The following is a 15518-nucleotide window of genomic DNA, read 5'->3' as shown; positions in this document are numbered from 1 at the left end:
CTAGGTCTTTCTCATGTCTTACTTCTTCCAGTTCTATTCCTCCCATAGTTTAATTATAGTAGATATTTTTGTTACCTGCATGTAATAATTTGTCCCTGCAGATCTGGAAAAGTTACTCTGGTTTGATGTGGTCAAAGCCTTTCATGATTTTGAAGACTTGAATCAAGTCCCCACGTAGCCATGTATTTTTATTCTGAGCCTTACAATAAAAAAATAATAAAATACAATAAATTAACAAACAGTCAAATATATAAATGAGTTGAAGCACTAGACACAGAGACTGTATGGTTTGATTAAGAGAAAAATTAAAGGAAATTAATTATAGCTGGTACTCACAGCACACACCAATATATATACAGCAGGTGTAGCCATCAGGTTTGTTGATGTCATCAACAATGTTGTCATCAAAGGCCAAGGTATCTCTGTTTTCATTACAGCTGAGCTCTTAATGAGTTAATGGAAATCAACTGAACCAACATCTAATGCAGTTGATGATTTGCAGGATTGCCAAACTTGAAAGAGTGTCTTTTGTTTTTGTTCCAATAGTTCCAACTCTGAATTACTCGATTTCATAATTTTCTCAGTTAGACTTATTTAAGATTTTCATATTGATTTTTAAAGATGATAACTTAAAGTATGTTGACTACTGTAGACACAGTACCCACAAAACATTTTGGAGTGTGGAAAGAAGTATTCATCCAGTTAATAATTTTATTAGACCAATTTATGAGCTAGGAGCTGGGTTGGAACCAAAACCAAAAGACACTACCGCCCTCCTGGACCAGAGTTTGACACCTCTCATGTAAAGAGAGCTGGACTTGAAGAAGTACTGTACAGTACAGAACAGCCAGCTCGAAGTGCAGTAGATTCTATGTGATGCTTAAATTTGCCCGTTCCTCTCTCCCAGGCCCTGGTGATGTCCAATGATGCACGCAAGGAGTCGACTGTGGGGGAGACAGTCAACTTGATGTCTGCCGATGCCCAGCGCTTCAACGACATCAGTAACTTCATCCATCTGCTGTGGTCCTGTCCCTTGCAGATCATCCTGGCCATTATTTTTCTCTGGCTGGAACTGGGCCCCTCCGTGCTGGCTGGCCTGGGTGTCATGGTCCTTATGGTCCCTATCAACGGTGTGTTGGCCACCAAGTCCAAAGGCTTCCAGGTCTGTGATCCTCCTCTGTCTCCACTGGGTCTGGTTTTACCCACAGCCTATTTCACCATGCTGTTCCTTCCAGCCTTGAATCGCCCTCTACATTTATCTTCCACAGGTTGATTTAGTAATGCCTTCCCTTAGGCATCCCACTACCACTTTCCACTTTTTCCTGTCTTTCGTGGTTGAATTACCTGCTCTTACCACTTTTAGGTGCCTCTTCAAGACACCTGTTAACCATTCTGATGTTCCCTTATACTTTGAATGCCATACATTGTATTGTGTGGATAAACATTTTACAATTAAATTGTTACCTATATGTTGTATAGATGTATTATGGTACAGTTTTTATTAGTGTTTGTAAAACCATGTAGGCTGCCTTGAATAAAGCACAGTTCCCTTTCAAATACGAAATATGAACCATCACTATGAACCATTACCCTTTAAGAACCCAGAATTCTGAAGCATCTATGCCAAATCTCACGATATTACGCCTGACTCACTGAAAATTTAAAAGTGCGTAGGAGCAGACGCCATTTCTCTTTTTTCCTTCAGATGTACAGAACTGAGCATTGTTGGTTGAGTATTTGTTTTCATATATGTATCTCTCCTTGCCTTGTACTTACTTGTTTGTTACTTAGCCCTCGTGGCCTCGTATGCTGCATAAGCCTGCGGCTCTCATAGTTGTCCTTCATGGGTATAGCGCCCTGGATAAGGGTGTCGGCTAATAAATAAATAATAATAATAATAATAATAATAATAATAATAATATAGCGAATATCTTGTTTCATTGTTTTCGTGCTGTTTCCCAGCGAATTGGTTGCTGGGGCGTTTGGTTTGTGCTTCGCTACTATGGATGATTCTTGCACCCTGTGTCACTCTGAGTCAACTCTCATGCTGCACTCAAACATATTACTTTGACCAACATGCTGTCAGTGTTTCTGGCATCTAAGGGTCTTGACACCAGATCACGCTATAATGTGCTTTAGAGCCTCCAATGTCGTCAGGGTATTTTACATATGTCCATCCAGATGCCTGTCCCGAAGAATGTATTTAACATATCTTATCGACGTTGACGTTCAACGGCAATATTGACTTGAGAATTCTTCACGCCGCCCACGATTAGTAAGAGTTCTTCTCTTGGCTTTCTTTTTACCATTCAGAGCTTTTTCTCTCTCTTGTGCCTCTAATTGGTGTGTGTACAAAGGCAGAGAAGACCTTTCATGTCAACGTCGGCCCCAACGTTCTGAAGATCGCCTTTGATGTTCTTGACGTCAGCTGACAATAATAAAATAATACAAAAAAATATATACAGTGAGGGAAAAAAGTATTTGATCCCCTGCTGATTTTGTACATTTGCCCACTGACAAAGAAATGATCAGTCTATAATCTTAATGGTAGGTGACAGAATTAACAACAAAAAAATCCAGAAAAACGCATTTCAAAATAGTTATAAATTGATTTGCATGTTAATGAGGGAAATAAGTATTTGATCCCCTATCAATCAGCAAGATTTCTGGCTCCCAGGTGTCTTTTATACAGGTAAGGAGCTGCTCCTAATCTGAGCTCGTTACCTGTATAAAAGACACCTGTCCACAGAAGCAATCAATCAATCAGATTCCAAACTCTCCACCATGGCCAAGACCAAAGAGCTGTCCAAGGATGTCAGGGACAAGATTGTAGACCTACACAAGGCTGGAATGGGCTACAAGACCATCGCCAAGCAGCTTGGTGAGAAGGTGACAACAGTTGGTGCGATTATTCGCAAATGGAAGAAACACAAAATAACTGTCAGTCTCCCAGTCTCGGTCTGGGGCTCCATGCAAGATCTCACCTCGTGGAGTTTCAATGATCATGAGAACGGTGAGGAATCAGCCCAGAACTACACGGGAGGATCTTGTTAATGATCTCAAGGCAGCTGGGACTATAGTCACCAAGAAAACAATTGGTAACACACTACGCCGTGAAGGACTGAAATCCTGCAGCGCCCGCAAGGTCCCCCTGCTCAAGAAAGCACATGTACAGGCCTATCTGAAGTTTGCCAATGAACATCTGAATGATTCAGAGGAGAACTGGGTGAAAGTGTTGTGGTCAGATGAGACCAAAATCGAGCTCTTTGGCATCAACTCAACACGCCGTGTTTGGAGGAGGAGGAATGACCCCAAGAACACCATCCCCACCGTCAAACATGGAGGTGGAAACATTATGCTTTGGGGGTGTTTTTCTGCTAAGGGGACAGGACAACTGCACCGCATCAAAGGGACGATGGACGGGGCCATGTACCGTCAAATCTTGGGTGAGAACCTCCTTCCCTCAGCCAGGGCATTGAAACTGGGTCATGGATGGGTATTCCAGCATGACAATGACCCAAAACACACAGCCAAGGCAACAAAGGAGTGGCTCAAGAAGAAGCACATTAAGGTCCTGGAGTGGCCTAGCGAGTCTCCAGACCTTAATCCCATAGAAAATCTGTGGAGGGAGCTGAAAGTTCGAGTTGCCAAACGTCAGCCTCGAAACCTTAATGACTTGGAGAGGATCTGCAAAGAGGAGTGGGACAAAATCCCTCCTGAGATGTGTGCAAACCTGGTGGCCAACTACAAGAAACGTCTGACCTCTGTGATTACCAACAAGGGTTTTGCCACCAAGTACTAAGTCGAAGAGGTCAAATACTTATTTCCCTCATTAACATGCAAATCAATTTATAACTTTTTTGAAATGCGTTTTTCTGGATTTTTTTGTTGTTATTCTGTCTCTCACTGTTAAAATACACCTACCATTAAAATTAAAACTGATCATTTCTTTGTCAGTGGGCAAACATACAAAATCAGCAGGGGATCAAATACTTTTTTCCCTCACTGTATATATATATATATATATATATATATATATATATATATACACTCACCTAAAGGATTATTAGGAACACCATACTAATACTGTGTTTGACCCCCTTTCACCTTCAGAACTGCCTTAATTCTACGTGGCATTGATTCAACAAGGTGCTGAAAGCATTCTTTAGAAATGTTGGCCCATATTGATAGGATAGCATCTTGCAGTTGATGGAGATTTGTGGGATGCACATCCAGGGCACGAAGCTCCCGTTCCACCACATCCCAAAGATGCTCTATTGGGTTGAGATCTGGTGACTGTGGGGGCCAGTTTAGTACAGTGAACTCATTGTCATGTTCAAGAAACCAATTTGAAATGATTCGACCTTTGTGACATGGTGCATTATCCTGCTGGAAGTAGCCATCAGAGGATGGGTACATGGTGGTCATAAAGGGATGGACATGGTCAGAAACAATGCTCAGGTAGGCCGTGGCATTTAAACGATGCCCAATTGGCACTAAGGGGCCTAAAGTGTGCCGAGAAAACATCCCCCACACCATTACACCACCACCACCAGCCTGCACAGTGGTAACAAGGCATGATGGATCCATGTTCTCATTCTGTTTACGCCAAATTCTGACTCTACCATCTGAATGTCTCAACAGAAATCGAGACTCATCAGACCAGGCAACATTTTTCCAGTCTTCAACTGTCCAATTTTGGTGAGCTTGTGCAAATTGTAGCCTCTTTTTCCTATTTGTAGTGGAGATGAGTGGTACCCGGTGGGGTCTTCTGCTGTTGTAGCCAATCCGCCACAAGTTTGTATGTGTTGTGGCTTCACAAATGCTTTGCTGCATACCTCGGTTGTAACGAGTGGTTATTTCAGTCAAAGTTGCTCTTCTATCAGCTTGAATCAGTCGGCCCATTCTCCTCTGACTTCTAGCATCAACAAGGCATTTTCGCCCACAGGACTGCCGCATACTGGATGTTTTTCCCTTTTCACACCATTCTTTGTAAATCCTAGAAATGGTTGTGCGTGAAAATCCCAGTAACTGAGCAGATTGTGAAATACTCAGACCGGCCCGTCTGGCACCAACAACCATGCCACGCTCAAAATTGCTTAAATCACCTTTCTTTCCCATTCAGACATTCAGTTTGGAGTTCAGGAGATTGTCTTGACCAGGACCACACCCCTAAATGCATTGAAGCAACTGCCATGTGATTGGTTGGTTAGATAATTGCATTAATGAGAAATTGAACAGGTGTTCCTAATAATCCCTTACGTGAGTATATATATATATATATATATATACACACACACCGATCAGCCATAACATTATGACCACTGAGAGGTGAAGTGAATAACACTGATAATCTCGTTATCATGGCACCTGTCAGTGGGTGGGATATATTAGGCAGCAAGTGAACATTTTGTCCTCAAAGTTGATGTGTCAGAAGCAGGAAAAGCGAAAGGATCTGAGCAACTTTGACAAAGGCCAAATTGTGATGGCTAGACGACTGGGTCAGAGTATCTCCAAAACTGCAGCTCTTGTGGGGTGTTCCTGGTCTGCAGTGGTCAGTACCTATCAAAAGTGTTCCAAGGAAGGAAAAGCGGTGAACCGGCGACAGGGTCATGGGCAGCCAAGGCTCATTGATGCACATGGGGAGCGAAGGCTGGCCACTGGTGATCCGGCAGGCTGGTGTTCCGATCCAACAGATGAGCTACTGTAGCTCAAATTGCTGAAAAGTTAACGCTGGTTCTGATAGAAAGGTGTCAGAACACACAGTGCATAGCAGTATGTTGCGTATGGGGCTGCATAGCCGCAGACCAGTCAGGGTGCCCATGCTGACCCCTGTCCACTGCCGAAAGCGCCTATAATGGGCACGTGAGCATCAGAACTGGACCACGGAGCAATGGAAGAAGGTGCCCTGGTCTGATGAATCATGAGTTCAAGGTGTTGACTTTGGCTTCCAAATTCCCCAGATCTCAATCCAATTGAGCATCTGTGGGATGTGCTGGACAAACAAGTCCGATCCATGGAGGCCCCACCTCGCACCTTACAGGACTTAAAGGATCTGCTGCTAATGTCTTGGTGCCACATACCACAGCACACCTTCAGAGGTCTAGTGCAGTCCATGCCTCGACAGGTCAGGACTGTTTTGGCGGCAAAAGGGGGACCTACACAATATTAGGCAGGTGGTCATAATGTTATGGCAGATCAGTATATATATATATATATATATATATATATATATATATATACAGTGAGGGAAAAAAGTATTTGATCCCCTGCTGATTTTGTACATTTGTCCACTGACAAAGAAATGATCAGTCTATAATTGTAATGGTAGGTGTATTTTAACAGTGAGAGACAGAATAACAACAAAAAAATCCAGAAAAATGCATTTAAAAAAAGTTATGAATTGATTTGCATGTTAATGAGTGAAATAAGTATTTGACCACTTCGACTTAGTACTTGGTGGCAAAACCCTTGTTGGCAATCACAGAGGTCAGACGTTTCTTGTAGTTGGCCACCAGGTTTGCACACATCTCAGGAGGGATTTTGTCCCACTCCTCTTTGCAGATCCTCTCCAAGTCATTAAGGTTTCGAGGCTGACGTTTCGCAACTCGAACCTTCAGCTCCCTCCACAGATTTTCTATGGGATTAAGGTCTGGAGACTGGCTAGGCCACTCCAGGACCTTAATGTGCTTCTTCTTGAGCCACTCCTTTGTTGCCTTGGCTGTGTGTTTTGGGTCATTGTCATGCTGGAATACCCATCCACGACCCATTTTCAATGCCCTGGCTGAGGGAAGGAGGTTCTCACCCAAGATTTGACGGTACATGGCCCCGTCCATCATCCCTTTGATGCGGTGCAGTTGTCCTGTCCCCTTAGCAGAAAAACACCCCCAAAGCATAATGTTTCCACCTCCATGTTTGACAGTGGGGATGGTGTTCTTGGGGTCATTCCTCCTCCTCCAAACACGGTGAGTTGAGTTGATGCCAAAGAGCTCGATTTTGGTCTCATCTGACCACAACACTTTCACCCAGTTCTCTGAATCATTCAGATGTTCATTGGCAAACTTCAGACGGGCCTGGACATGTGCTTTCTTGAGCAGGGGGACCTTGCGGGCGCTGCAGGATTTCAGTCCTTCGCGGCGTAGTGTGTTACCAATTGTTTTCTTGGCTCCAGCTGCCTTGAGATCATTAACAAGATCCTCCCGTGTAGTTCTGGGCTGATTCCTCACTGTTTTCATGATCATTGAGATCTTGCATGGAGCCCCAGACCGAAGGAGACTGACAGTTATTTTGTGTTTCTTCCATTTGCGAATAATCGCACCAACTGTTGTCACCTTGTCACCAAGCTGCTTGGCGATGGTCTTGTAGCCCATTCCAGCCTTGTGTAGGTCTACAATCTTGTCCCTGACAGCCTTGGACAGCTCTTTGGTCTTGGCCATGGTGGAGAGTTTGGAATCTGATTGATTGATTGCTTCTGTGGACAGTTGTCTTTTATACAGGTAACGAGCTGAGATTAGAAGCTCTCCCTTTAAGAGAGTGCTCCTAATCTCAGCTTGTTACCTGTATAAAAGACACCTGGGAGCCAGAAATCTTGCAGATTGATAGGGGATCAAATACTTATTTCCCTCATTAACATGCAAATCAATTTATAACTTTTTTGAAATGCGTTTTTCTGGATTTTTTTGTTGTTATTCTGTCTCTCACTGTTAAAATACACCTACCATTAAAATTATAGAATGATCATTTCTTTGGCAGTGGGCAAACGTACAAAATCAGCAGGGGATCAAATACTTTTTTCCCTCACTGTATATATATACACTCACCTAAAGGATTATTAGGAACACCATACTAATACTGTGTTTGACCCCCTTTCGCCTTCAGAACTGCCTTAATTCTACGTGGCATTGATTCAACAAGGTGCTGAAAGCATTCTTTAGAAATGTTGGCCCATATTGATAGGATAGCATCTTGCAGTTGATGGAGATTTGTGGGATGCACATCCAGGGCACGAAGCTCCCGTTCCACCACATCCCAAAGATGCTCTATTGGGTTGAGATCTGGTGACTGTGGGGGCCAGTTTAGTACAGTGAACTCATTGTCATGTTCAAGAAACCAATTTGAAATGATTCGACCTTTGTGACATGGTGCATTATCCTGCTGGAAGTAGCCATCAGAGGATGGGTACATGGTGGTCATAAAGGGATGGACATGGTCAGAAACAATGCTCAGGTAGGCCGTGGCATTTAAACGATGCCCAATTGGCACTAAGGGGCCTAAAGTGTGCCAAGAAAACATCCCCCACACCATTACACCACCACCACCAGCCTGCACAGTGGTAACAAGGCATGATGGATCCATGTTCTCATTCTGTTTACGCCAAATTCTGACTCTACCATCTGAATGTCTCAACAGAAATCGAGACTCATCAGACCAGGCAACATTTTTCCAGTCTTCAACTGTCCAATTTTGGTGAGCTTGTGCAAATTGTAGCCTCTTTTTCCTATTTGTAGTGGAGATGAGTGGTACCCGGTGGGGTCTTCTGCTGTTGTAGCCCATCCGCCTCAAGGTTGTACGTGTTGTGGCTTCACAAATGCTTTGCTGCATACCTCGGTTGTAACGAGTGGTTATTTCAGTCAAAGTTGCTCTTCTATCAGCTTGAATCAATCGGCCCATTCTCCTCTGACCTCTAGGATCAACAAGGCATTTTCGCCCACAGGACTGCCGCATACTGGATGTTTTTCCCTTTTCGCACCATTCTTTGTAAACCCTAGAAATGGTTGTGTGTGAAAATCCCAGTAACTGAGCAGATTGTGAAATACTCAGACCGGCCCGTCTGGCACCAACAACCATGCCACGCTCAATATTGCTCAAATCACCTTTCTTTCCCATTCAGACATTCAGTTTGGAGTTCAGGAGATTGTCTTGACCAGGACCACACCCCTAAATGCATTGAAGCAACTGCCATGTGATTGGTTGGTTAGATAATTGCATTAATGAGAAATTGAACAGGTGTTCCTAATAATCCTTTAGGTGAGTGTATATATATATATATATATATATACAAAAAAAAAAAAAAAACTAGCCCTGTTCTTGGTTCATGCTTAACCCGTCTTTTTGCTTGTTCTCCCATTGGTGTGTGTACAATGGCAGACAACACTTTTCACACTTGCAAGAGCTGTCCAAAACATATGCCCTCTGCAGACAGCCATGAACTTGCATGCGTGCACTGCCTTGGACAGGAACATGTAGTCCAGGCTTTAACAGTCCCCTCCTCTTGTGAACACTGCTCTAAGCTCCAGAGAAGGACATTTCTCAGCTGGGCCCGGCACCAGTCTGTGTCCTCGGTGTCCCCAGCCACCATGAGACCGACTGTGGAATAGAGCATCCCTAGACCTGATGCGGTCGATCTTGGTGCTGCTCTATGGAGCGCTCTAGGAGACACTCCAGGAAATGTCATAGGGAGTGCAGCAGGTGGGGGCGCTCTGGTGACCATCCTTTGGGACGGGCATTTGGATGGGGAGTAGGCCAGCAAAGGCAATTAACACAGGAGTTGCCTCGCCTCAACCTCATGCAGCTCCTCTTCATCATCTTCATCCCCTTCCCCTCCACCTAGGTGTAGGAGTACCCACTTCCATGGAGCAGTCCCAGCGGCATCCCTCAACGTTTTTTCGAGTCTGGGCAGGAAGGAAAGTCAATCTCAAAAAGGAGGGTGTTCTCAGTGCTGCCCTGAGGACCATCTTGTGCCTCCTCTGACTCTGTGACGTGCTATTCACATGATTCCCCCCCCTCCGACATGCACAAAGGCTTCTATTCAAAGTACTTTCTGGTGCCAGAACGAGATGGAGGCCTCGGCATCTGCAACACTGTGGTTTGGGCGACTAACCATACATTCTCCAGATTCTATTGGCTGATTGTTGTGGCTGCTCAACGCCCTGCTTCTGGAACGAGAGTGTTGAGAGCAGTCTGGGGATCTGCACCCTCCACTGTCATCTGACTGGTGAGTCCTCTGCATGCGACATACATGTCAATAGATGTTCATTGTTCATGGTGTTGCTCAGCATGTTAGTTGATGGTTAGTGAAGGTTCATATTTTGTATTTGAAAGGAACATAAGGTTATCTATCATAACTCCGGTTCCCTAAAATAGATATGTTAAACATCACTCTTCATGGTTGCTGCGGTGCTGCATTTTGCTCCTACTCACTTTTATATTCTCAGTGACGTAGGAATCAGGCCACTATCATGAGATTTGGCATAGATGCTTCAGAATTCTGGGATCTTAAAGGGGAAATAATCCATTAGCGAAGGTTAATATTTCTATTTCAAGGAACTGAGTTTATGATAGATAACCTAACGTTAAGAGTATTATTATTATTATTATTATTATTATTAAGAGTATGTCAAAGCCGACTAAGACACAAAATGTACACCCAAGTACAAAGTAAAGCCATGCCAACATCAACCCTGTGAGTTTGGTAGGGATTGTGTTTCAGCTGATCATATTGATTACACGTATATATTTTTTCAGATTAAAAACATGGAGTATAAAGACAAACGCCTGAAGACCATGAATGAAATTCTCAATGGCATCAAGGTAATACTTATAATGACTGGAAATGCATTTCTTCTTCTGCATTATTCTTGCCTAAATTAAAAGGGCAAGGTTATAGTATCCACAAGAAAAAAAGCTATTTGTAAGAATTCCAGCACAAATAGCCTTTGCTCTGATGATCCCCCTCTGAAAGTAGACTTTTTCCCGCTACTGATTTGCTCTATGATAGTATTATTATGCTTATTTAAAATGTAGCCTATCCATTTGCCTCTCCATGGGATTAAATGAAAGGCAACAGATGCAGCACTGTTACACACACAACTGAGAGAATAAGGCTAAAGCAAGTGAATAGTGGCTTCTGGAAGCGCGGAGCTGGTGCGCTAAAGCATGCCTTGTGCAGGACCTGGAAGCTGCAATATGTAAGGCTTAAACAAGGGCATATTGGCTTCTGGAGGCGCGGAGCCGGAGGGTTAAACATGCAGTGTGCAGCCCCTGGGAGCTGCGAGAAATAAGGCTGAAGCAGGTGTATTGCAGCTTCTGGGGGGCCGGGAAAGCATAGGATAAAGCAGTGTTTTTATGCCACTAGTGGGGATTTGTGGTAGTTATTCCATATACTACAATGGGGGGATATATATCGTGAAAGCTTAGTACATATGCCTTTGTTTCCCACTTGCTTGGACTGCATACAATTTTCTTCTACTAGACGCTTTGATGCATGTAAAATCACGAGGATCGGGTGCACCAGCAATGGTTTTCAATTATCTTTATTTAATCATGTTTTGTTTCCTGGGTGACTCCTTTCCTTCGCTTGTTGACATTTAATATGGCAGTTTGTACAGAGAGTGTTGTTGTAATGCTAAACTTTAAAATGTAATTTAAAAAGTTTCAAGGTTTTGTTTTTGTAGCTAGCAAACTACTACTACACTGCCATATTGCTGATTGAAATTGGGCTTCTGTGGCAGCTTGTGTGTGCTACTGTCTAAAGCTAAATTGTTTGATGCACAGACAAGCTGATTGCTTTTACAAAAAGGGTAAGAGTGTGTTCTCAAGGGCACAAGGAAAAATATTATAGCAGTTTACTGTTTACATGGCCCAATTTAATATGAAATCAATATTCGATTGATAACCTATTAACATTTAACTAACATGCTTAATAAATATCAATAGAATATTTATGTAACATCTATCTTTGCCAAAAAAAAAATCAGTATGAAAATAAAGAGTTACAAAATCACCCAGCCATCTAAAGTGGAAATATCGTACCCATAAGGCATTGTTTTTTCCATGTTGACAAAGTTTTTTTGTATAGATAGATATTACATTAACTTTGTTTTAAATTTAACTATCAAGTAAATTCATGTTAATACATTTTCAATTTAATATCAATTTAATATTAAATTGGGCCACGCAATCTAAAGTGATACTAATATTTTATTTATAATATTTACTTATTTATAAGTCTTTCTAATATATTGTGGTTACTGTGGTGGTGCCTAAACTTTTTTTAGGTTTTACTACAGTTACAGAACACTCAGGTTACAAATGAATTCCAACAATTTGTATTGGGAAAATATGCAAAAAGGGGCATTTTCAATAGTTTTAAGACTACATTACATAAGGTTTTGTTTAAGGTAAGAACAAATATATATTATTCAAAGCAATAAATCTTGCTATGAATCTCTAACTATAATCATCAAAATACAAACCTACATTCTCTGTATATGTGTATGCATGTATGTATGTATTTGTATGTATATATATTTTTACACTAAATGTAGCAAATATAGAGTAGGATGTAGGTTGAATCTCCTGAAGGACTAGTATTCTAATAGAACTGTATCACAAATCCAAGGGGGGATTCTACAACACATATAAAGTACTGTGCAAAAGTTTTAGGCAGCTCAAAAACAGACATGTTAATTGATTATATTTATCAATTAACTAAATGCAAAGTGAGTGAACAGAAGAAAAATCAAAATCAAATCCATAGTTGGTGTGACCACCCTTTGCCTTCAAAACAGCATCAATTCTTCTAGGTACACTTGCACAAAGTCAGGGATTTTGTAGGCATATGGTCAGGTGTATGATTAAACAATTACACCAAACAGGTGCTAATCAATTCAATATGTACATTGAAACACAATCATTAACTGAAACAGAAACAGCTGTGTAGGAGGAATAAAACTGGGTGAGGAACAGACAAACTCAGCTAACAAGGTGAGGTTGCTGAAGACAGTTTACTGTCAAAAGTCATACACCATGGCAAGACAGAGCACAGCAACAAGACACAAGGTAGTTATACTGCATCAGCAAGGTCTCTCCCAAGCAGAAATGTCAAGGCAGATGGGTTTCCAGATGTGCTGTCAAAGCTCTTTTGAAGAAGCACAAAGAAACGGGCAACATTGAGGACCGTAGACGCAGTGGCTGGCCATGGAAACTTACTGCAGCAGATGAAAGACAAATCATGCTTGCTTCCCTTCGCAATCGGAAGCTATCCAGCAGTGCCATCAGCTCAGAATTGGCAGAAAACAGTGGGACCCTGGTAAACCCATCTACTGTCCGGAGAAGTCTGGTCAGAAGTGGCCTTCATGGAAGACTTGCGGCCAAAAAGCCATACCCAGGGTTTTTCCTGCATAGAGGAATTTCTGGCGACCCCCAAAGAGGTTTTAGCGAGCGCCAAAGGGAAATCACCATTGCCAAAAAATAGCATTTCAATGACCCTAGTTACGGCCATTTCCGTATAAGCAGTACTGAGATACCTGCCCTTTAAGGAACGCGTATGTTTATTTTGGTGCCGGTCAAGAGGGGAGAGGAGGACCGCATTCCAGGCCCTGTTACCCACATCCTGTGCCCATATCCGAGCAGGTTAGGCTGCGCACAGCTGTGTGTTTGTATGAGAGCTCACAGTTCACACAAGGGGAAGGCAGAATAGACGCGATTCACAGACAGAGCAGAAAGACGCGATACAGCAAGAAAATCAAATACAAAGTAGAAAAATTGAATCTGTCACAAAAAATAAAACACCTTACCCTTCAGATACAAATCATAGATGCTGTGTCTGTTTACAGCACTATGATAGCCACTGACAGTGCTAGAATAAAAGGCCATGGCAGTGTGGTGGCTGGGATGAGTTACTGCATCAACATTGACTGGAGTTCTTGTAAAGAATAGCCTTTGTCTATGTAAGGCCTAAAGTGACAATATTCAAAAGCTAGATGTTTGGAATTCTGTTTCCCTGTTTCTTTTTAACTTGTATATAGTTATTCCAGTGGTTGGTAGTCTAATATACTACCATGGCCATGTCAGATCCTTTTATGTAGTTAATAAAAAGAGGAGGGTGAAATGCTCTGAAGCAGGATGTGACCTCTACAACTGACTGCCTCCCCTCTCCCAACCCCACACCCCTCTCCCTCAAACTCACTCCCCTCAAACCCTTCCAATGTTGTAATACAATTTTAACCTGTTTTGTTATTGGGTTTTTATTGATTCAACCATGATAGACATTTTTGTTTATCAAATGTCCAGAAATAACAAGAAAATGCATAGATTTCTGTCATAAGGTAACTCATTGCCTTTACTGTACACGGACCAATCATGCTTACTGTTGTGCGTAGTCACCCTCCAAAGGCCCATTCTGAGCCAGGAAAAACCCTGCATACCTCTGACGTGGCAACAAGGCAAAGCAACTCAACTATGCACGAAAACACAGGAACTGGGGTGCAGAAAAATGGCAGCAGGTGCTCTGGACTGATGAGTCAAAATTTGAAATATTTGTCTCTAGCAGAAGGCAGTTTGTTCTCCGAAGGGCTGGAGAGCAGTACACTAATGATTGTCTGCAGGCAACAGTGAAGCATGGTGGAGGTTCCTTGCAAATTTGGGGCTGCATTTCTGCAAATGGAGTTGGGGATTTGGTCAGAATTAATGGTCTCCTCAATGCTGAGAAGTACAGGGAGATATTTATCCATCATGCAATACCATCAGGGAGGCACCTGATTGGCCTCAAATTTATTCTGCATCATGACAATGACCCCAAACATACAGCGAAAATCATTAACAACTATCTTCAGCCTAAAGAAGAACAAGGAGTCCTGGAAGTGATGGTATGGCCCCCACAGAGCCCTGATCTCAACATCATCGAGTCTGTCTGGGATTACATGAAAAGAGAGAAGTACCTGAGGCTGCCTAAATCCATAGAAGAACTGTGGTTAGTTCTCCAAGATGTCTGGACCAACCTACCTGCCGAGTTCCTTCAAAAACTGTGTGCAAGTGTACACACCAAATATTGATTTGATTAAGATTTTTCTTCCATTCACTTTGCATTTTGTTAATTGATAACTATAATCTATTATATATATATATATATATATATATATATATTTTTGAAAGCATTCTTACTTTACAGCATTTTTTCACACCTGCCTAAACCTTTTGCACAGTACTGTATGACACTGTTGTCTAGAATATAGACTGATCTCTTTACATGGCATGGAATTGATATTCTTAAAACTGTATACATACTGAATTCTGAAAGCTAGACTGGGACTGTTACTGTAATTCAATTAAAATACTGTTTTTTATTATTAGTTTAGTTACACCAGAGGCCATACACAAATACTAATATAGGTAGCACTACAGATATTCAGCAGCAGTTATTTAAACTGGCTTGGTAAGGGTTTCCCCTTTGAAGCAGAAGAGACATCATGTTCATAGACTCTTGATTCTGACATATTTCAATGACTACCTTGCTAAAAGAAAGTGCCCTAGAAAGTGATTTAGATTTCTTACACATAGTGAAATAAATTACGAAAAAAATCCAAAAATAATTTGCATAAAAATATTGAGCAATAATAGATTTGTTGAGTACTGTTAACAATTTGTTTGTTTGAATACATTAGAAGGGATTATTTTTTGGCAGACTGTACACCAACATATGTAACATAATTACTGTGAACTTAATTCTATAGAGTTCT

The 15518-nt window shown here is 41.9% G+C and overlaps 1 protein-coding gene across 2 annotated transcripts in view; it reads left to right on the top strand.

Moving 5' to 3' along the window:
- abcc2 (ATP binding cassette subfamily C member 2) overlaps positions 1–15518 on the top strand; it is a 125007-nt gene that overhangs the window by 23351 nt on the left and 86138 nt on the right. For both annotated transcript variants that reach the window (XM_066693957.1, XM_066693955.1), the window contains 2 exons: positions 908–1162; positions 10525–10590. In XM_066693957.1, the coding sequence (XP_066550054.1) occupies positions 908–1162; positions 10525–10590 (321 nt within the window). The remainder of the gene's footprint in view (positions 1–907; positions 1163–10524; positions 10591–15518) is intronic.

The sequence above is a fragment of the Amia ocellicauda genome, chromosome 20, assembly GCF_036373705.1.
Source record: "Amia ocellicauda isolate fAmiCal2 chromosome 20, fAmiCal2.hap1, whole genome shotgun sequence".
Classification (NCBI taxonomy): domain Eukaryota; kingdom Metazoa; phylum Chordata; class Actinopteri; order Amiiformes; family Amiidae; genus Amia; species Amia ocellicauda.
The sequence above is the reverse complement of the archived record's forward strand: the minus strand, read 5'-3'. Positions and strand labels throughout refer to the sequence as shown.